Below are 21,693 nucleotides of genomic sequence, written 5' to 3'. Positions count from 1 at the left end.
AAATAAGCTATAATGAGTCCATCCGTTGCCAAGAGTCGCGACGTCTGGAACTGACATTGCGCTCATCCCTGTCACTAGTCTAGTAAAACCCGGTGACCTACCTGTCTGGGGCTGGTTGAGCTCAGGTGGCCTGCTCAAAGCCACAGGGCCAAGTTACCCTCTCCCGAGAGACGCCCCCACCCGGGCCTGTATTCGTCGCCAAAGACTGCTCAGGAAATCCACGCTTTTGAAGGCAGACTCATCCTTCCCTTGGGAAACCTTCAGTCATTGATTCCTGAGCCGAAATACTGGTCCTTCAGCGTCTTGGTTAAACAACTCATTTGCCCCTTTTTCTTTTAAGATTTTATTTATCATTCATGAGAGACACAGAGAGAGAAAGAGAGAGGGAGGGAGAGAGGGGCAGAGACACAGGCAGAAGGAGAAGCAGGCCCCATGCAGGGAGCCCGATGCCGACTCCATCTCGGGTCTCCTGCATCACGCCCTGGGCCAGAGGCAGGCGCTAAACCGCTGAGCCACCCGGGGATCCCCAGCCCCTTTCTGAAACTGCAGGTTGGCACCTACTTCTCTTCAGCTGATACAGCCTTTCTGGAAGAACGCTTTGTAACTTTTTACAGCTGAGGATACACTCTCGTTATCTTGATTGGGTTTAGCTGTTTCACAAGTCTCCTAGGTGTATACAGTGTACATGACGGGATGGTGAAAAGGGTGGGAGAAGGGAATGGATGAGAAAAAGCAACTGGGGATCAAGGTGCAAAATGAGAAAGAGGTAAAGATCACAGGGGAAGGGAAGAAGGACATATAGTGAGTCTTGGGATGCAGACCTATATACCCAAAATTTTGGTGTAGATTCCTAGTTATTTTTCATCTCGCGTTCTTACCTCCCACACCCTACACCACACACACACACACACACACCAGCTACCCCACATGGTAGCCTAAGGGCTACCTTACTCTCTTCATCCTGAGGACCAGGTCTCCCAAGGTCACTGTCTCCACTCTTTAAATGGTACAGTCATAATGCTCACCATTTCAAATCACTCCTAAAAGTCAGAAGTTCTTATTTCAGAACTTCTCAGGCAGCCCAGCTCCTTCGCATTGTCACTGCCCCCACTCTGCACCTTCCAGCAAGGATGAGTACTCCAGCCCAAGTACAAGAATGGTTCATAGCTCCAGCCTTCTTCCTCGTACCATCCCAGAAGCAAAACGCAAAGGTCCTGATTTTTCTAATGATTTTTATTGATAGTCACCAGAGAAACCCATATTATCCCTTGCAAAAATAGGGTCAGAGCCCACCACATTTTATTCCAAAGATCTCAGAATCCTGGAGTCATTTCTTTGTCTGATTCTTCTCAGGTTCCATCTACGTGCCTGTTTACAGCTCTCGCAGTTCCCAGGGTTTAGTGAAATGTCGGGAGCAGGCTTCTCAACTGAGCCTTCATGGTCTTTGCCCTGGATGGAGAGGTCACTCACTCCCAACTCCTCTGCAACACTGTAATCTCCAATGTGAGAAAGTCTCATCTCCTCCAAGGCTTCCCCTTCTCTTCCACCTGGAAACTCTATGGCGAAGACAAGAATTCCATGGCTGCTAGCAGCAGATCTCTAGATGCACAAAGGATAAAGATTTACTGGCAAATTGGAAGACATTTAGATAATGCTGCTCTCTTGGCTTCTACTTTTTTCACAAATCATGGTTATCTGGGTGCCAGGTGCTTAGGGAACATAACCCTGCCTTCCTTTATTCTGTTTGCAAATGATTTTTTTTTCATCACAGCAGAGCTAGGAGCACAGGGAGTAAGAGGCCCAGGGTGAAATGTTATTTCAAAGAGCTACGCAGAGCTACATGGCTACCACAGAAACATGGAGTCACAAGCCTAAGCATGATGCAAGCGACACACAGAAACATTGGTTCAAAAGGCTGGACCCAGGTGGGACTCAGCAGTAGCAGTGGAGGGATCTGCTGCCCTAGAAGTGGAGGGCATGTCCTGAGGAGTTCTCTATGGAGGCAATGAGAGAGGAGCCAGCTATCTGATGCTTTAGAATCCCTCCCCCACCACTCTCCTGCCCACCCTGGACTCCCCAGGGGTCTGGAGTCACAGGTGAGGTTGGCTGTAGATGCTCCCAAATGCCTTGATCCCCCTGTTGGAAGAAAAAGGGACAGGTTATTTGAAGGAAGAATTTGGGTCCCACTCTACTTCCTTTTATCTAGAAAATCTGGATCTGATTCTTCAACCTCAGACCATCTCCTGGAGGCCACAGCAGCCCTCAGGCCAGAGCAATCAACCTCAGATCTTCCCTCCACTCCTTACCTCCACTGATATAGTGACTACTAGGAACATGTTCTGCAGGAGCCTGAAAACAGGCTATTTCAAAAATGTTTTGCCTCCATTCACTGAGTAGAACAGATGGTAGGGTTCAAATGTGGGAAACCAAGAGGACTCAAGTGAAGGGCCACTCACCATGCCTGGGGAGGAAGCTAGCTGCTCCTTCCTTTCCAGCATCTCTAGCTTTGAGCCCACAGCATCTACCTGGGACATGACTCCTTCCAAGACAGTCTCCAACTGAAGAACTCTCCTTGTGAGTCTGCAGGATTTGAGAGAGACTGAGGGAGCAAAAATATGCATCATGGGGCTAAACATCTATAGGGGCAGGGGAGACATTATGGTCTGAGTCTGGATGGGAGCAAGGAAGGCCCAGCCTTGTAGGGAGAATAAAGGAGGGGGGGAACACAGGTTCTCCCTGGGCTAGGACAGAAAATTAGAAGCTTATGGAAAGAAGCTCAACATAGGACATTACAAACACACTCGGCCCTGCTGCACATACGTGTAGAATTCTTCTCCGGAAACCCAGCCATCTGCTCTGGTAGCCTCTGGACCCAACTCGCCTGGTGAGCTACTCACAATGGATTGTCCTAGGTTCTCAATCTCTGCATTGAGGGCCACCTGATTAGGAAGTCAGAGAGGAGAAGATGACTCTGAGAAGTAATCAGCTATTTCATCACCTGCTCTCATGGACTCTCAGGACCAGGCCCTTAGGCTCCAATTCATTCTATTCCCTTTCTCTCTGAATCTCTAGAGACAATAGGATCAGTGTAGTAGTGCTGGACACAAAGCTGGACCAACCTCTGGGAGGGAATCACCTTCCACAGAAACAAAACATGAGCTCTTGGAAGCCTTGATTAATGAGACCCTCACTAGAAGCCAACTCAGTTTGGGAAAGGAAGAACACTACCAGAATTCCTGCCACTTTCCCTCCTGCCCTTGATTTTTGGGTCTATACTAGATAGGGATGAAGCAGGCACAGCAAGTATAGCTAAGGATCCAAGTTTGAAAATCCCAAGGAGAAAGTAAGTCCTCAGAATTGTCAGGGATTCTTGGATAATTGATCCTCCCCCCCGCCCCACCCACCCAAGACTATGTTTTAGAGCAGTGGTTTTCAACCTTGGCTATGCATTGGAATCACTTGGGGAGTTTTTAAAAGTACTGATGTCTGAGTCTCTCACTCCCCCAGAGATTATGTCTAGAGTGTAGACAGACCTGAGTATGAGGATTATTTGCCTCTCCACCCCTACCCCACTGGGGTATTCTAATATGCAGCAGTTTGAGAATCACTATTCTAGAGAGTTCTTTCCTGCCCCTCTATTGAAGGATTTTCAGTTTGGATTTGTGTTCTGGGTGTGTTGGCAGGGAAGGGAGAATGAGTGGTTTTCTTTCACTGCCTCTGCATCAGCCAACTGGGCTCACCCTCTTTTCCTCCAGGTCCTGTTGCATTTGTTCCTGCTCTTTTTTGTCCAGGATGTGATTTCCATCTTGATCAAACCTGGTGAAGGCGGCTGTGAGCTCAGTGATCTCATGCTCTGCGTGCCCAAGTCTGGGGAAAACAGTATGAGGAAATGACTTCTGACCTTTTGTGACTGTGATCTCTCAATTATAGACTCCCTGCTTTTTTTCAGACTTCATGACTCTTGCTCTCTGGGGAAGAATGAGACTACGTGGGAAGGCCAGGATCTCCAAAGTTTAGCAATTTTACTCCCAAGAAATTGTTTGAATCTATGTCTTCCTTCTCTTAGTCCTGATAAATAGTTGTAGGCCCTCCAGTGTTCTATAGGAATTATTGCAAAATTTCTTTGCCCTAAATACTCCATCCCCCCAATCCCACCCTTCACTCCCTACCCCTGAAATTCATCCTCTATAATGCTACTAGAGTAATTAAGCTTTCCAAGGTGCAAGTCTAAATACACCCATTCTCTGCTTAAAATCTCTCGTGGGAACCCTATTCTTAGGATAGATTGGTGGTATACAAGGTCTTTCCCAATGTTGCCCTTCTTCATTCCTCTGGTCTCATCTCCTGCTATGCTCCACTTTTATTTGATACCTTAGCAATGCTTAGCTAACATGTACCCTACATGTTGCTCAACTTAACACTTTTATCTCTTGGAATGGACTTCCCCTGCTTGTCTACATGTAGGGTACTTATCCTCCTGTAGGTATTCATACATCACTTCTTCCAGGAAGCCTTCCCTTAAGCTCAAAAATTGAACTGAATACTCTTTTTACTTTGTGCTCTGTATCTTTTAGTCAATTCGGTTGTTGAACTTGTTCTGTGATTCAGTTTATTTGCTTACATGTGTGTGAGCTCCTGGAGGACGAAGACTTTGTCTTATTTAATTGTGTGCCCTACTCAGTGCCTGGCTCACAGCTAGTGCTCACAATATATATTTTTTTAATTTTTTATTTATTTATGATAGTCACAGAGAGAGAGATTGAGAGAGGCAGAGACACAGGCGGAGGGAGAAGCAGGCTCCATGCACCGGGAGCCTGATGTGGGATTCGATCCCGGGTCTCCAGGATCGCGCCCTGGGCCAAAGGCAAGCGCCAAACCGCTGCGCCACCCAGGGATCCCCTCACAATATATTTTTTCAGTGTGTGTTAATATGTTTGACTGGGAAACAGGGAGGCTAAGAGAATAGGTCCATGTTTGTAGGGGAGCATAGAACCAACTACAGAGCTTTGTGGTAATGAGAAATGTATGTAATAATTAGGGAATTATATTATTACAGTAGTTCCAAGAGTTGTTCAACAAGGTCCAGGAAGTTATAGAACGTGGCTGGAGACCTTTAAACCAAGGGCACAATTCTGATGGTCAGAATCAGAGCTCTGTAGGCCAAAGTCAAAGGCCAAAACCAAGGTCAGAGGCCCATAGGCCAAGATCGGAAGTTTTAAGGCAAAGGGTATATGGTTGAGGGTCAAAGACTTATTATAGATCAATGTCAGAGAAGATTGGATCTCTGGTTGCTCACTCCCTCAAGGTGTTGGTGAAGTCTTCAAATTGGATCTCTTGTTCCCCACCCTGCAGGACCTTCTGTACATCTGAAACCCGCTCCTTCCTCAAACGCAGCCTCAGTAGGGTCTTGTTGTAGCCCTGGAAGGGAAAAGGAAACAGGTACCAGTTCCCACAGCCTTCCTTGCCCATGCCTCCATCACCGGATGCCAGGCTTCCAGGGATAAGTCAAAGCCACACAAAGGCACAGGTCCTTATACCAGTCGGAACAGACCAGGCCTTGGGCTTGGGTACTAATGCAGATGTGTGGCTCAAGGAGACTGAGTGGTTACCTGTTTCAGGAGATCAGAAAGTTGCAGCTCATCTTTCTGTCCAGCCAACTCTTCTTTGACCTCTGAGTATGTGTCATTGATGATGGCCAGGAACATGTTCTGAAGATAAAGTGGGGACCCGGGTCCTCACCCACATACCTAACATAATTGAGCCCACTAACCTTGTTAATGTCCCAGATACATATTCTAAAGGAGCCAATGTTTTCAATCTCAACTCTGCAGCCCACTAACCCCCCACATCTCAGAGTCCCCAAGCCCTTGTTCAGCACAATCCCCTGTTAGGGATGGATCAAGCTCCTGCTATCTTCACTCAGTTGCTTTGTAGTAACCTGACTACAAAGGTACCCCATCATATGGCAGGGTTAACCTCTATATAAGAGCCTACCAATCACTGAGAGTACAGTTTTGCTGTCTTTACCATCTAATCCCAATCTAACCCATCTATCTCTAACCATGATCAAATAAAGAAACCTGCTGGCTTTGTTAATAAAAATTAAGCCCAGATCTTTCATAGTTGGCACAGAGAAAGAGAATATAAAGCAATGCTGATATAAATAGCTAGAGATCCCTTGAGGAAGAGGAGAATAGATATAGAAGCTTCTAGATTCAACCACTTTTCTTCATAGGGCACTTTTCTCTCCCTTTCCATCCTTGGAGAATAAAGGTTTCATTATACTGAGGGAGTCTGCAGATTCCCTTATACTCTGCAAACTGCCTGACGTGCTGGACACACTGAGCACATTAGCCAGCTCTTGGGAGAGCCAGAGCTTCCCCACCTGATTCTCTACCCCTGACTGGAGATACCCATTTTAATCCTGAGTATAGAGCATGGGGTTGGGGGGGGGCGCTAAAACCTCACTCTACAGGTCCTTTATGTCTCCACCCCTCAGGGTCCCAATTCCCACCCCTCAGAGGGACCCTCACCAGGAGCACGAAGAAGACAAAGAAGACATAAGTGACAAAGTAGGCAGGTCCCAGGATGCGGTTGGCATTGTCAATAGCGTTGTAGTCAAAGTCCCCAAGGATGATCCGGAACTGAGTGAAACTGAGAGACCAGGGTCAGGGCTTCACCCAGAGCCTAACCACAGCCCTGACCCCTATTCACACCCCCAACACACTTTCCTAACTACCACTCTTCGGTGAACTCAGACTCATTATATTTCCAACCTGAGAGAAAGAGTGAGGTACAGAGATACTTGAGCATACACACCAGGACTTCTGGAGATTCTCACACAGATGCTTTAAGCACAGACATGCCTGCACATGTACACCCAGCCTCCCCAAGGATACGCACACCCACAGAACTGGAGGGTGAGGGGCCCAGGAGGAGTGAAAAGGGCAAGACACACACATGCACTTGATGAAAGTGCTAAAGTTTTCCACTTGGGTTCCAAAAAGCAGGTAGCCGAGTTGAGCATAGGCAAAGAAAACGATGAAGAACATGACGGCAAATCCCAGGATGTCCTTGGCACAGCGGGCCAGTGTGGAGGAGAGCTGAGTCATGGTTTTGTTGAAGCTGATGTACTTGAATATCTGGAAAGGCCATGTCGAACCAAGCAGTGAAGGAAGAAAAGAGAAAAGCTTTGAATAGTCCACTCCACGGGCTATAAAGGTCACAGGAGTTGGCAAACCAGAAAACCAGACAAGGAAAATGAGACAAGTACTGAGGAAGGGAGAATGAGGGCCCTGAGGTGTTGCTGGGGGTGGGGGTCCCAAGGTACCTTGATCCAGGCAAAGAAGAGGTTCACGGCATTCATGTTGTTGTACTGTGTCTGCCAGAAGGCGAGGAACTCAAAGTCAGCATACATGTTTGGCTGCTGCAGGAGCTTCCCCATCAGCCGATTCACCTCAAGGGTTCTGAATATGTGGAAGCCCACAGCCACAATGGAGAGCTGTCATCAGAGAGGTCAGAGGTGTCAAGAAAAGTCAGGATCTCAAGAGAAGCTCAATGGTAAGGTCCAAGGGGAGAGCTGGGGTAGGTAAATCAGGTGAGGAAAAAAAAAATCCTTCCTTTCTGAGTTGTTGACTATCTCAGGTTCAAATGGAACTGAATAGGATGATTAGGGGACGTCTTAAATCCCGAGAAGGCTTTGGAAGCAGTGGTAAATATGTAGATTGTAAAGTACCATGGATAATTGGAGCCAAGGAATTTTATTTCTTCCACCACTTCCTAGCCTTGGTTGAGAAGCTAATGTGTCCTATTAATAAGGAAGAACATGAAGATAAAGAGGCAGAATATTTTATTAGAAGAGAAGAGAAAAGGTAGGAGTTTCAAAGGGACAGGTCATAAAGGCAAAAGACGGAAGAGAAACAGAATAGCAAGTATGTAAAGAAAAGGCGGTGCTCTGGGTTTGGGAGCTTTAACACAATGATTTGATCAGAAGTCATAAGAAGGGCTCGAGACTCCAAAAGGAAGACCTTGGAGCCCCTATTTAGGTGAATCCCCTTCCTCTTTCTAATATGTCCCAAGTATAGGATATCTGCCTCTCACCATGATAACAACCAGGTCCAGAATATTCCAGATGCTGCTGAGGTAATGAAGCCGGTGGATGTGGAGCTCCAGGATCTCCTCTACCATATAGTAGACGATGAAGATGCAGAAGATGATTTCACAGCCAATGATGAAGAAGTCCCAGTTGCTGACATAGCGGATCAGCTTAACTGTGCGGATTTGCCAGGATGGGATAGCACCTCCTGTGGCTGGAAACTCTACCACCAGTCTGTGGGAGGAGAGGGAGATACCTGATGAGACCTAGGCTGGGATAGTTCCTCCCATCCCCTCTCTTCCATACTCCCCTACCATAGGGTACAAGTTTATGTGTCTCAAGCAGAGAAGGGAATCAGGAACCACGGATGGAGGGAAGATAGGGAAACAGGACCCACCTCAGAACACAGAAAAGATTGATGTTGGCATTGTAGACTGAGAAGTCAATGAAAACTACACGAGTGCCCCTATCTAGCCAGAGGCCCTCCTGAAGGTCCTGGAGTGCCTCTGCACTGGCCTGTCGGGATCCTGGAAGGTCCAGATAGTAGCCACCTCCACTGTAGCTTGTCAACCGGCCCCAATGAGAGGAGCCCCCCAGCTCATCCTGTGAATGGTATGTCCACCTGTCACAGAAGAAACCATCTGAGCAGAGAGGGTTGAGCCTATCCAAAAGCTGACTTCCAAGGCAATGGCATCACTTTATAATTGTCTGGGCTTTACAATTTCATATATTTTATATATACATATCACATATAATATATATTTCACATATATTACCTTGTTTGTTACTAACTGTGTGAGAAAGGAGGGTAAACATTATCCACATTTGAAGATGAGGAACCTCAGACTAGGTTAGTGTCTGAACTGAAACTCAAACATATTTCTCATGATGTTCCTCAAAACTATGGATGACAAACCCATGCCCCACTTTTGACCCCAGACTGAGTAGTCTCTACTAGGGAAACACCTGGCTCATATAATTCAGGAAATCCCCTTTCTGCTCTTGTGGTTGGGGACCTAGCTGCTTTGCCCCATGATTCTCAGTTTTGTGCATAAATTTCCTCCCTGGGCCCTTACTTCCCCCTCTTACATGTCCTATCCACCCTTTCCACTCCCCCTCCTTTCTTTCCTAATTCTTCATCCATCTTCAACCCCTTGTTGCTTTCCCTATCCAGTCCAAGGGTCAGACTCTTCCAATTACAACTTGTGTGGCAACATTAGTGTTTCATCCATTCTCCATACCCGTAAGAACATCTGGGCCAGAAAGGATGCTTTCTCTAGCAAGACTGCCTCCAGGGTAGGGCAAATGTGACAGTGATCTGTGTGTGGAAACAAGTCCAGAGGCTATGACTGTTTGCTAATATACCTTCTCTGTTCCTGAGTGACCCAAATCAAGATCTCCAAACAGTCACAGATGGGACTCAGAAAGATACTCCCTCCAGGTCCCCCAAGTCTCTTTAAGACTAAGTGGAAATGGTTCCCAAACTTCAGGATTGTGTCAAGCTCAGAGAAGCAAGCCCAGCGACATTGGTGGGGGGACTCACTCACGCTGTGCCATTGAGAGGCCCAAAGGGGAGCTGCTCTTCCTTGTCTGGAGAGTAGACATCATAGCAGCTCAAAATGTCCTCACGGAAATCCTCATGCACCACACAGGAGTCATTGCGGACCCTCAGCTGCCGGAGCCTTGGAACCCCCAGCAGCAGGTTTTCATAGTAGATGAAGGAGTGGGAGCCGTGGCCCAGGCTCTGGTTGTTGTACCATTTGGTCCAATACAAACTGTCCAGTAGTGGGCCCTGGGCAAACTAGACCACAAGCTGGGTTAAGCTTGACCCTGCCTCATCCTGACCTTTATTCTTGAGATGACTTTTGCCTTCCTCCTTGACACCCTCCTCCCCCAGCTTATCCCTAGTCCACTTCTGTTGCAGTCCTTAGCTGACCCATGAATCTTGGCCAGCTCTTGACCTGATATGGCCCTACTCTTTATTTATTTATTTATTTTTCCTACTCTTTATTTAAAATGCTTTTTGAAGTTCAGCCTTACCTTTGATTTCCAATACTAGTCTAACTCCTGGCTTGACTCCTTGATCACCATCCCAGTCTCTCATCTACCTTTACCTAAACTCTAGTTTGACCCATTGATTCTTGCTTGACCCTTTGACTCAGCCTGGTTCCAGAATGATCTGTTCTCTGGATATAGCCTGGTTCACTGTCTGATATCGCTGAGTCCTGGTCTTGTGGCTTGATGCTTCAGGCCATTGAAAAGGACAGGGGAGAAGTAGAGGGGATCTCATACTCACATCCCAGAAGTCCGCCATGCTGCTGATGGCCTGGAAGGAGACTCCGGTGTCTGACGGGGTATGTAAGAAGAGTTCCGACATCACTTTAGTGTAATAATAGGCACTGGAGCTTGTCATTCCGTAGGTCACTAGAAACCAACCCAAGAGACTATGTCTTGCTCACTGTTCTCATATCCATTCTCCAGAGGAGACAGGAAAGCCCATTTCCCTGGGGCCAGAGATGCTACCTAGATGGGATCCCATTAGACCCAACTCCCGAGAGTTGGTTGAGGAGGCTAATAGGGCACTGGGGAACCCAGGGAATGTATTAGGCTACAAGGTCTCCTTTCCTCCTAACTTACCTTAAGACTGAGCTCCATTCAGAAATTGTTTCTTGATACTGTCATTCTGAAAATCCACTTTTCTCTTCCTAAACCAGTTTGACTTCCTAGTTCTTACTCCCCAAATCCAAGATATTTCCACCGTCTGCAACAGTTAATGCTTCCTTTCATTTGTCCTATATTTATGCTGTTGGGAAATTACCTCTGAATTCTAGAGTACTCTGAGGCCCTGGCCAAACACCTTACAATGAAGATGTGGTTTCCTGGACTTTGGAGTCAGTAACTCCACAGCAGTGGGAGTAGGAGGTAGGCATGGCACCTCTGGCCACAAGGCATCCTGATGGGCACAGTTGTCTCCTGAGGGAAGGACTCAGAGCATCCCAGATCAAAAAAAGGCGTGCCCTTTGCCCTGAAGAACTGAATATCTCTTAACCACCCTAACCCATATACCTATTCTGAAGTAGAGCTGTCAAGGGAAACTAAAGTTTTCTAATTTAAAGACAGAATTTGGAGAATATAAGCCACTTATTTTATAGATTGTCCTCAATTTAGATTTGCCTGATGTTTCCTTGTGTTTAAATTCAGGTTATACGTTTGGCAAAGAATACCAAAAAGTTATGGGTGTCCTTCTCAGAGCTTCCTATCAGGAGGCACACATTGTCTAACTGTATCATTACTGGTGATGTTAACTTTCATCCCTTGTTAAGGCAGTGTCTTACAGCTTTCTTCAATGTAAAATTATTGTTCTCTTTGTAAATGGTATGTATTTTGTGAGAAAATACTTTGAAATTATGTAAACATTCCATTACTCATGAGTCTTTTACCTACTAGTTTTCATATCCACTAACGGTTTTTGCCTGATTATTACTACTATGGTTGTCAAGTTGTGATTTTCTCATTCCAACATTCCTTCTGCACTTGTTAGTTAGCATTCTCTTTAGGAATAACTTCTCCTTCTTCCTCATTTATTTAGTCATTTATGTATATCAGCATGAACTCATGTATTCTTGTTTTTTTCTATAGTTTATAATTTGTTAGTATTATGATATTGTTACTTAATTTTTTAGCCAAGTCATGCAAGATAAAGACTAAAGAATTGTTCTTGATTTAAAAAGACTAAAGAAGCATAAAAACTAAATGTAATATGTGCATTTAGTTAGGATTAAATCCTGGACAATAATTTTTCCTTTTACTAGAAAGGCTATTAGTGGAATAATTGATGAAATTGTAATAAGGTCTGTTCATTAGATGATAGTACTGAATCAATGATAATTTCCTGACTTTGGTAAGAGAATATCCTTATTTTTAGAGTTACAGATTAAAGTATTTAGGAGCAAAAGGGAATTATATCTGCAATTTATTCTCAAGTTGTGTGTGTGTGTGTGTGTGTGTGTGTGAAAAGAGAGAGAAAGAGAGATTGGGAGAGAGAACAATAAAAGAATTGCAAGCATGGTAAAATGTACTTATTTGGGAAATCTGAGTGAAATATATATATATATATATATATATATATATATATATATATAAACTCTTTGTGTTATTCTTGCAGCTTTTCTGTAAGTCTGTAATTACATAAAAATATTAAAGTTATATCTGTCAGTCTCTTGTGAACAATTCTCTTTAAGAATTTTCCTTTTCAAATTTTGAGCTACATTTGCTCCCACCACCCCTAGAACCTATCCATAGTTTTGTGGGAAAGAGGGACCAGTGAATGGTCCTAGATTAGGTACAAGCAACGTCACACTTTTCCAGGGGAAAATAAGCAAAGAAGGAAGCATTGTGACTTCGTATTTCTCCATTCCACTCTATTAAGTCCAAAAAACAACTTTACTTCTCTCTGATTCACTGTGATTCACTGTGATTCAATCACTTCTCTGTGATTACTTGCCCTTAGTATTTGGAGGACTCATACTCAGCTTTTCCAGATCTGGAAAATGGGTTGGAAGTCAAGCTTCTGTCTGCTGAAAGCCCACTACAAACTTAGGATGATCAGTGAGCTGAATTTTTCCTAATGCCATAGGCTGATTAAATTATTACAGCTTCTGGATGACCACTAGATGGTACCCGTTGCTATATCTTTTTCTCCTCCAAGTCTCCAATTCTAAATTACTCCTCAGAATTAACATTGCTCTTAACTGTCAACCCATTATGGAGGCATAACATCTCTTATTATCATCTGAGATAATAAAGACTATGTATTTTGAGTGAAGACTATGTATTTCACCTGGTCAAATGCCCACTGACACTCAGAAATTCAGTATTCCTTTTAACCATTTAATTGAAGTACATGCAAACAGAAAAGACTAAGAAGCTATTTAAAAACCTTCTAAATTAAGATTTATGCCCTGTATAGTACCTATTCAGTGCCTTCTCTCCACCTGCATACCTTCTTGCTAATTCTTATTTCAGCAACTTTTTACTTTGTCTCAGGAGATGAGGGGTGCTTACCTCCCCACCTCCATGAAATTCAATCTACTATTTTTCATACCCCAAATCAATACTTGGTAGAATCAGTCTACCAACCTGATTATTCTAAAGACACCTTTTATATTAATTAAACAAATGAATATAATTCATTAATCAAAGTCTAACATGTGTGAAACACCATGCTGGGTCACTGGGTCCTATCCTTAAAGATTTCTATTGAGAAAGATGTCCTAGAATGAACTTTTTTTTTAAGTACATCTTTAACATTTAAAATTGAATTATACAGAATAGAAGTTTTTAATAGTATGCTGACCTCCCCTGCTCATGTATGCACTCAGAATGAATTTATTGTTGTAGAATGAGCATGAGCTTTGGAGCTAGACTGACCTAGGTTCAAATCCTAGCTCTGTCACTTATAGTATAGATAGACTTGGACTCTGATTCCTTATCATTCCTTATCATTAAATGGGGGAATAAAATATCTTTCTTGTAATATTTTGAAGATGATAGATTATGTATTTAGAATGTATTGAACACAGTGGGTGCTTAGCAACTAGAAGTAGTCACCCCATTATATGCTCCTCAGGAGACAAGGACTATGTTTCATTCATTTAGCATAGTGCCTGATATTTAATAGTTTCTCAATAAGCGTTTGTTGGGCTTAACCAAAAGGGGGACAGTACCCCAAAAAGACTAGAATGAAATAAATCAATAATTTTCAAACTAAATAAAGTGTTATGACTCCATATTTGACACATTGCAGCAATGTCATCAAAATAGTCAAGGATAATTCTTATTTAATAGATGTTGGAAATAAGTTGGAATATTCCTTAGTCCAAGGAGAGCAATAAATTCGTAGTCTTGGGCAAGAGAAACAAAGCTAGTCCTTAGGGGCTTAGAGAGCAAGTACAGTTGGCCAGTAACCCTTACACAATGTGATGGCAAAAATGTTGATGGCAAAGCTCAATTTTCCTAATACATCAACCGTCGAGAACATCAGATGAGTATCAGGCTTAGAGGTTACTGCAATCTGATTCTTCCAGGACAGAGGCCCAGGATTAGCTAGATGGAGTGATTATTTCAGCTCCCATGTCTCTCTTCATCTTAATACAATATGGTGTCTGCAGCATGCATCAGAATTACTTCCAAGGCTTATTAAAACACAGACTGCTAAAGATCTAGATGGGGCTCAATAATTTTCATTTGCAATACATGCCTATGTAATGCTGATACTACTGCTTCTGAGACAATTCCAGAACCACTGCTTTGACCTGTCGCTATATAATCCCACTTGTCTTTGATAGAGTTGTCACAAAGGCAGGGGTTTTTTCAATGCCTCTTTCCCGGATTCTCATGACTGGGAGTGAGGAAGAAGAAATAACATATTTCCCAAGAAGTTTTCAGAACCGTCCTTCTGAGCTAGGGAGGGATAGGAAAATTTTACAAACTACGGAGACCTCTTAAAACATCCCCTCCTCACTCCAAGGGAAAATCATGAAATCCATTGCCTTGTGGAGCCACTGGTAGTCATGGGAGTGAACCACATCCCTCCAGCATATTGTAGGAGAAAAAGATTGAAAACAACTTGTTGATCTTTCCTGTTGTCTCCTTTCCCCTACTCCACCCCATTAATTCCCTTTCAGGTAAATCATTTGGCTTTCCCATGAAGAACCAGCTTGTCTAAGCAGAATATCCAGTTCAGAGATTTCTGAATCTGACAGGGACTCAACATATCCATTCTACCATCATCCTTCTCCATGTCAGGAGAAAAAAAAGCCATTTATCACCTCAGAATATCTATTATATGCCTTATGCTAAGTGTTTGACATGCCTATTGCATTTAATCCCACAACAGCAGTATATATTAGGTGCAATTATTATCATCATCCCTATTTTCCAGTCTCAAACAGCTGAAGTAACTTGCCCAAGGAGCCAAGATTGAAATGCAAATCTATCTGCTTCCATAGTAAACTAATTCTGTTCTGCTCCTAGGACTGAGCTATATTCATGAATTAGAAGTTACAGGAGGGAAAATGTAAAGCTCCAACAAAGGCAGAATTTCTTAACCACAAGGGCTTTCAAATTATGAAATGGACCATTTCACTAACATCCATATCATCTCTGAGAGTGTCAGCAAGGACCACCCACTCAGGATCACATAGAAGGGGCTCCTGCAAGGGGCATTCCTGGTTCCTTCCTTTAAGATCCAGTGAAGGAATAGAAGGGCTCCATTTCAAAAAGCAACACTAGACCGGGAATGGGTGGGAACTAGAAGGAATCAGAATTGGAGTACATGGGATGTCCATATGCCAGTACATAACTACTTTTTAATGTAGTGAGGGCCTCATTGCAGGAAGTTTTCAGACAGTAGATAATGACTGCATGAGAATACTATGAAGAAGATTCAGAGACCAGGTGTCTCATCATCCAGCACAGAGTATCTGATTTTTTTTTCTCCTGGACAGAAATTAAGTTGTTTTGTGTATACTATATCATGCCTTTTAACCTTGGCCTCAGATCGAATTCACAGTTGCTGAATAATAACAATAACTGACATCACTGACACATATTATGTACCAGGTTTTGCACACATTGTCCCCCTAAGCCCATAAAAACTTCAAAAAGGGGATCCCTGGGTGGCTCAGAGGTTTAGCGCCTGCCTTTGGCCCAGGGCGTGATCCTGGAGACCCAGGATCGAATCCCGCGTCGGGCTCCAGGCATGGAGCCTGCTTCTCCCTTTGCTTGTGTCTCTGCCTCTCTCTATGTCTATCATAAATAAATAAATACATCTTTAAAAAAAACTTCAAAAAGTAGGAATTACCATCTACATTTTATTCTACTAAATAACTTGTCCAAAGATCATATAGCAAGTAAGTAGAACTCAGATTCAAACTCATGTCTGCCTTACTCCAAAGACAATGAATTTAGCCACCATACATTACACTACCATATCCTCTAGACTCAAACTTTTCTGATTAGGGACTCTGACTCTTATTCCAGAAATCAAGCCAAACATTTAGTGTTACATGTTTATAAGGGCACCCTTATAAGAAAACTCAGAGTCTAATATCTGAGTTAGGAGGTGAATTGCAAAAAGCATTTGGTAAACTCAAAACACTACCATCTTAAAAGAAGCTCCAAATTCCTTCATTCTGGTATAAACAAATAATTGTATATAAATCTGGATCAAAAGTCATATTCTGACATAGGTGATTCCCCGGGGGAAGAAAAACTCACATTCGCAAAAATGTTACCTGAGTTGTTCATAGTATTAAAAGATTGTAAACAACCTAAATGTCCTACAAAGAGGCAATATTGAAGTAAACTATGATATCATTGAGGCCACTTAATGGAGTATTACACAGCCGCTGAATTGGTAATAAATATAGAATGCAAAATTTTTTCTGTGTTATTGTAACAATTAAATATTTTACAGAAATGCTAGGTATGTAAAAACTTGAAGAAAAATGGACTTTTTAAAGAATGAGTAGTATAACAGGTGGATTTTATTTCTCTTCATGACCATGGCATTCAAGTAATGCTATAATAATAATACAATGTAAAAATAGTACAATTATTTTAAAAAATCTTTTCACCTATTTGATTCCAAGTTACATGTTGAAATTTCCAGGTTCTGTGTGCTATGTTAGATTTCACAATGGTTTCCTTAAGATCCTCTCTTGGTTAGGGCAGCCCAGGTGGCGCAGTGGTTTAGTGCCACCTGCAGCCTGGGGTGTGATCCTGGAGACCTGGGATTGAGTCCAACATCGGGCTTCCTGCATGGGGCCTGCTTCTCCCTCTGCCTGTGTCTCTGCCTCTCTCTCACTCTCTCTGAATGAATAAATGGATAAATCTTTAAAAAAAAAAAAAAAGATCCTCTCTTGGTTAATGGCATGATTTTATTTGAGATATCACACCTCTGTGGATCATTCCACATATGTTGCTAGCAGCTGGATTCAACCCTCTAGCTCTAGGATTTGGCTCTAGGATTTGGATGGGAAGCTTAGGCCAAAATGCCTTTCCCATGGCACCATTACAGATTCAGGGATTGAGCATGTAACCCATTTCAGATTAAGGGGTCATGAAGATGGGGCACCTGAGTGGCTCAGTGGTTGAGCATCTACCTTTGGCTCAGGTCATGATCCTAGGGTCCTGGGATCAAGTCCTGCATCAGGTTCCCTGCAGGGAGCCTGCTTCTCTATCTGCCTATATCTCTGCCTCTCTCTGTGTGTCTCTCATGAATAAATAAATATTTTTTTTAATGGGGGAGGTCATGAAGAGAGAGTTCTGGAACCTTTTAGGACCTTCTCTCTCATAGTAGATATGAATGAGAAAGCCCCAGAGTATTCAGCCCCAAGATGACACTGATCACACACCTGGAAGAACTGAACAAAAGAAACAGGCGGGGCTTTGAAGATGTCAGAAAGTCATTAGATTAATCATCCCTGAGCCCTGCTCTCCTTTGGACTTTCATTATGTACACAATAAATCCCATATGGTTTAAGCCAGTTTTTACTGCATTTTACTTCATTGTAATATAATCCTTACTTATATGAAAACCATGACATTTTTTCTTTAAATTGCATTATTTCCTGAGGAAAATGGAACTAGAACAGTAGCTTCTGCTACTGTTCAAACACCTCTGGAGGGCAGTCAGTGACTTTAGCATATTTGTGCCAAAGTCTACATTAATTAAAATACATTATTATTCTATATTAAAGGGGGCTGCTGACCAAACCAACTGATGATGATATTCTAGGAACACACCTACCATCAATTCCTCAAGGCTCTCCAAGCTTTATTTCTGAGTAAATCCAGGCCTCTAGAATACAATAAAAATTTACATATTTACGTGTATGTGTTTATAAGCACTTATATGTGTATATATATATACACACACATACATATATATGTACAGTATACATATATATCCCTACTCCTAAAAATTCTTTAAGAACAGGGTTTAATATGTTTTTTAAAGAGGCAGATATAAAATACAGTCAAAAGAAATGTAGCCTCAGTTTGGATACTGTTTTTATCCATTATGATATTCCATGACTCATATAAAAATCCAACAAAGCCAACACTTCCCAGAATAGGGTCTCCTTCTTTTTTCTTTTTTAAAGATTTTATTTACTCACTCACTAGAGACTCACAGAGAGAGAGAGGCAGAGACAGGCAGAAGGAGAAGCAGGCTCCATGCAGGGACCCTGATGTGGGGCTCTATCCTGGGACTCTAGGATCATGCCCTGAGCCAAAGGCAGACGCTCAACCACTGAGCCAGCCAGATGTCCTGCTAGGGTCTCCTTCTTAACCTTTGTGCTTTTTCTTACTCACCAGTAAGAACTGTGCAACCTATTTATGTTCTTTACTTGCTCTGGCTGCCAGGAATCTCAGGCTTGGTTCTTATTTGCTGTACTTTTGTTTATCGTAGGTTTTCTGGTATAAGTTATCTTCCTCCCCTATCTTTTCCCATCTTTTTTTGCTAAGTCTTTTTATTATAGTTCTAATGAGCTGTATTTTTTTTAATTAGCTATATTTTTTGTATCTGTGCTTTTTAATGTAAGCTGGCTCAGGTCCCTTTCAGACACAGGTGGGGCATAAATATATTATTATTAAAGAACTATGACTGTAATAATTATTATTAATCATCATAATCATGAGCTTGGATAATAACCTGATTTTATCCATTCCAATGTTTATTGTAGGGATTGAATATTCTTGTCCTCTCCTTTGAATTGTTGGAAGATCTTCCTAGTTCAGAGCAAGAACAAGAAGTTGGCAGTTACTTTGTGCACCTACTTTCCCAGATGATTGCCATATAGGCTGCCATATACTACTGAGCTCCTTTCTTGTTCTTAATTACCATGTGATGGGACTTAGCTGTCATTTTCTAACAGCACTCTCCTTGGGCAGGAGAGTGTCAACTAATTGACAAAGAATCTTGAAGAGCTAGGGTGCTTCTGCCAGCAAGTGTATAATTACAATTGTTTTATATGTCTATACTACTCCTCTGTTGGAAACTCCATGCCTTCAAGTTTTTGAAACTCAAAAGACAACTACTCCTTCCTAAGCTGGATAGCTGTGAGGAAAAGTATGGAAGATGCTTCTCTAGAAATCTGGAGGACTCTTCCCTCTACCCCCAAACCCAGCCCTGACAGTCATTATGAGGGTAAAACTTCCACTGTTCCATCAATTTTCCAATTGTTGAAGAGTTGGAAGTTCCTTGAGCTTTACCAATTTATAAATTTACCCTGTGGCTACTCTGATGGCCTCTTCTTGAGCCCCTCTTCTCACCTGGATTGCCGAAACAGGTATTTCATCAATCTCTATGTGTTTCTTAGTGCACTGGTTCCAGTTTGGCTTTGGTCCTATAATTTGGGAGGGAGGAAGTTTTATGGTTACTCTTCAGGGTGACTCTTCTTTCTTGTGAAATAAATACAAGGCCTTGAAACTGTCACTTCTTATGCCTCCCCAACAGCCTCTGATAATAGTTTTACAATAACTTAGCAAAACACTTTAATACCCTCTCCTGGTGGAAAAGAATCAGATCTCATCAGCCTCATCAATGATTTTGTATCAGGGAGGTAGTGAGTGCCTTGGTTTCTCTGGGTTCCATTAATTGTTGCCATTCCCATGTCAAACTTTGGACAAGAGTTCTTCTCACCCTACTTGTCATAGACTACTAGTCATTTCCCAATACTTTTCCTTCCCTTCTTACATGATCATGTGATGTTATCTAGAGGCATACGGCTTCCCAACTAAATACCACATTACCCAGCCTCCCTTGCAGCTAGTTATGGTGACTATTTACAAGTTCTGGCCAAGAGAATGTGAGTAGAATGGTAGGCTTCCACTTACAACTTTCAGTTCATATCATTAAAAGGAAAAAATGTACTTTCCTTTCCTACTTTCCTTCTTCCACATAGCTGTAATATTGACATAAGAGCAGAAGCTGGACTATGAGGTAGAAGCAGCTGGGTGCACATGATTGTGGAGGCTGTGTTAGTCCAGAGCTTCAGCACACTCAGCACAGAGCCTGACCTGGGGCTCGATTCCACAACACTGAGATCAGGACCTGAGCTGAAATCACGAGTCAGGTGCTTAACTAACTGAGCCACCCAGGCACCTCCAGTCCAGGATTTCTTATACAACTCAGATTGTTATGTGAGAGCAAAATAAACTTCTATTTTATTTAAGCACTGATACTATGGCTAAATCAATATCCCAACTGAAGCATTTAATAAGATTACATCCATGTCAGATGGGTACTTTGGAAAAGCAATTTTTCTAGGAAAATTGGGGAAAAGGTTGAAGTCAACAAACTGACAACACAAAATTCCTATGTTAAGTCAAATCTAATCACAAATCTCCTGGTTAAAAACATTCCTGAGTATATAAAATTCTTTCTCCTTTGCTTAGTAGGAAGTTCCTCGTTAAGAAATCCTCTTATTGTTGCTGTTCTCCTTGAGCAATTTCTTCTTCCACCCACACATTCTAATTAATGCTATTAGGTCATTTAAAATTGGATTCCAAATGCCTCATGTTTCTTAAGATGGAAAGTGGGCAGAAGAAAGCTACAACTTAGAAATAGAGAAGGGTTAAATCCTCAGAGTATTCACTAGAGGATTATAAAGCCAGTATATTTTACTAAAATTCAAATGTATGTATACGTTCCCAGAAAATGGATAAAATTATATACACCAAACTATTAATAGTGTTTAGTAATAGTAGCCTTTAACATTTTCCATATTAATTGACTTTTTTTTAACCAGAACTATGTATTAGTTAAACTTTTAATATTCTCAAGGTTTGGGAGGGCAAGGGGTAGAATTCTTTTGTGATGAAATGAGGAGAAACACTGTTTTATATTTTCCTTTCATACTTGCCCTTCTAGACTCTGGCAAAGCTCTTGCATATTCATAGCCTGAGGCCTTAGTTGGCTCTAGCTCCTACCCCTGCCTTCTCCAGGCTGAGAGCCAATAATGTTAAAACAAAATAAAACAAAAAACACAAGCAAATGGCAATGACTTTGGGTCTCCTCAGACTTGAATGGTTGCCTGTTTCTGAGACCCATAAGAGTTCCCAGGTCTCTCTGAACATTTTGTCCTCTGACATCCTGCCATTATCCTGGAGCACCCTCCACCATAGCATTTGTAGCTCTGAGTGTCACTATTGATTTACATGTTGACTTTCTTTGCTCCTTGAAGGTAGAAGGTGTGTCTCCGTATTTCTTGTATTTCAAAGCCTTTAACAGTTGGGAGGATCTGCCACAAAATAGGACTTCGTAAAACTTTGAATGAATGAATTTGTGAATAGTCAGGATCTTGTCCTTAGTTTGAACCTTTTGCTAATAAGCTCTCACCATTTCATTTGTTGAGCACTCCATACTGTGAAATAATGTGATTTGACCAGCTCAAACTCATTCTCCAAGCCAGTGGTTGTCATAATCCCTTTGTAACTCTTAAACATTACTAAGAACTCCAAAAACTTTTTATTTGTGTTATATCTAACAAGAATTACCTTATAGAAATTAAAATTGAGGAAAAATTTAA

General features: G+C 42.3%; 1 protein-coding gene across 15 annotated transcripts in view; it reads right to left on the bottom strand.

Moving 5' to 3' along the window:
* Nucleotides 1-1,215: 1,215 nt before the first annotated feature.
* The window catches only part of PKD2L1 (polycystin 2 like 1, transient receptor potential cation channel), a 52,814-nt gene continuing 32,336 nt past the window's right edge, over nt 1,216-21,693 (bottom strand). For 8 of the 15 annotated variants that reach the window (XM_041746039.1, XM_041746041.1, XM_041746042.1 and 5 more), the window contains 13 exons: nt 10,392-10,519; nt 9,643-9,896; nt 8,493-8,717; nt 8,101-8,329; nt 7,331-7,501; nt 6,961-7,142; nt 6,534-6,654; nt 5,610-5,708; nt 5,297-5,418; nt 3,741-3,867; nt 2,821-2,939; nt 2,457-2,599; nt 1,216-2,136 (listed from right to left, as the gene is read on the bottom strand). In XM_041746039.1, coding sequence (XP_041601973.1) covers nt 1,814-2,136; nt 2,457-2,599; nt 2,821-2,939; nt 3,741-3,867; nt 5,297-5,418; nt 5,610-5,708; nt 6,534-6,654; nt 6,961-7,142; nt 7,331-7,501; nt 8,101-8,329; nt 8,493-8,717; nt 9,643-9,896; nt 10,392-10,519 — 2,243 coding nt within the window. In that variant the 3' untranslated portion in view covers nt 1,216-1,813. Of the gene's footprint in view, nt 2,137-2,456; nt 2,600-2,820; nt 2,940-3,740; nt 3,868-5,296; nt 5,419-5,609; nt 5,709-6,533; nt 6,655-6,960; nt 7,143-7,330; nt 7,502-8,100; nt 8,330-8,492; nt 8,718-9,642; nt 9,897-10,391; nt 10,520-10,732; nt 10,933-19,435; nt 19,510-21,693 lie in introns of those variants that run through there. The other 7 variants (XM_041746047.1, XM_041746053.1, XM_041746048.1 and 4 more) reach the window with 6 other exon arrangements.

The sequence above is a fragment of the Vulpes lagopus genome, chromosome 2, assembly GCF_018345385.1.
Source record: "Vulpes lagopus strain Blue_001 chromosome 2, ASM1834538v1, whole genome shotgun sequence".
Classification (NCBI taxonomy): Eukaryota; Metazoa; Chordata; class Mammalia; order Carnivora; family Canidae; genus Vulpes; species Vulpes lagopus.
The sequence above is the reverse complement of the archived record's forward strand: the minus strand, read 5'-3'. Positions and strand labels throughout refer to the sequence as shown.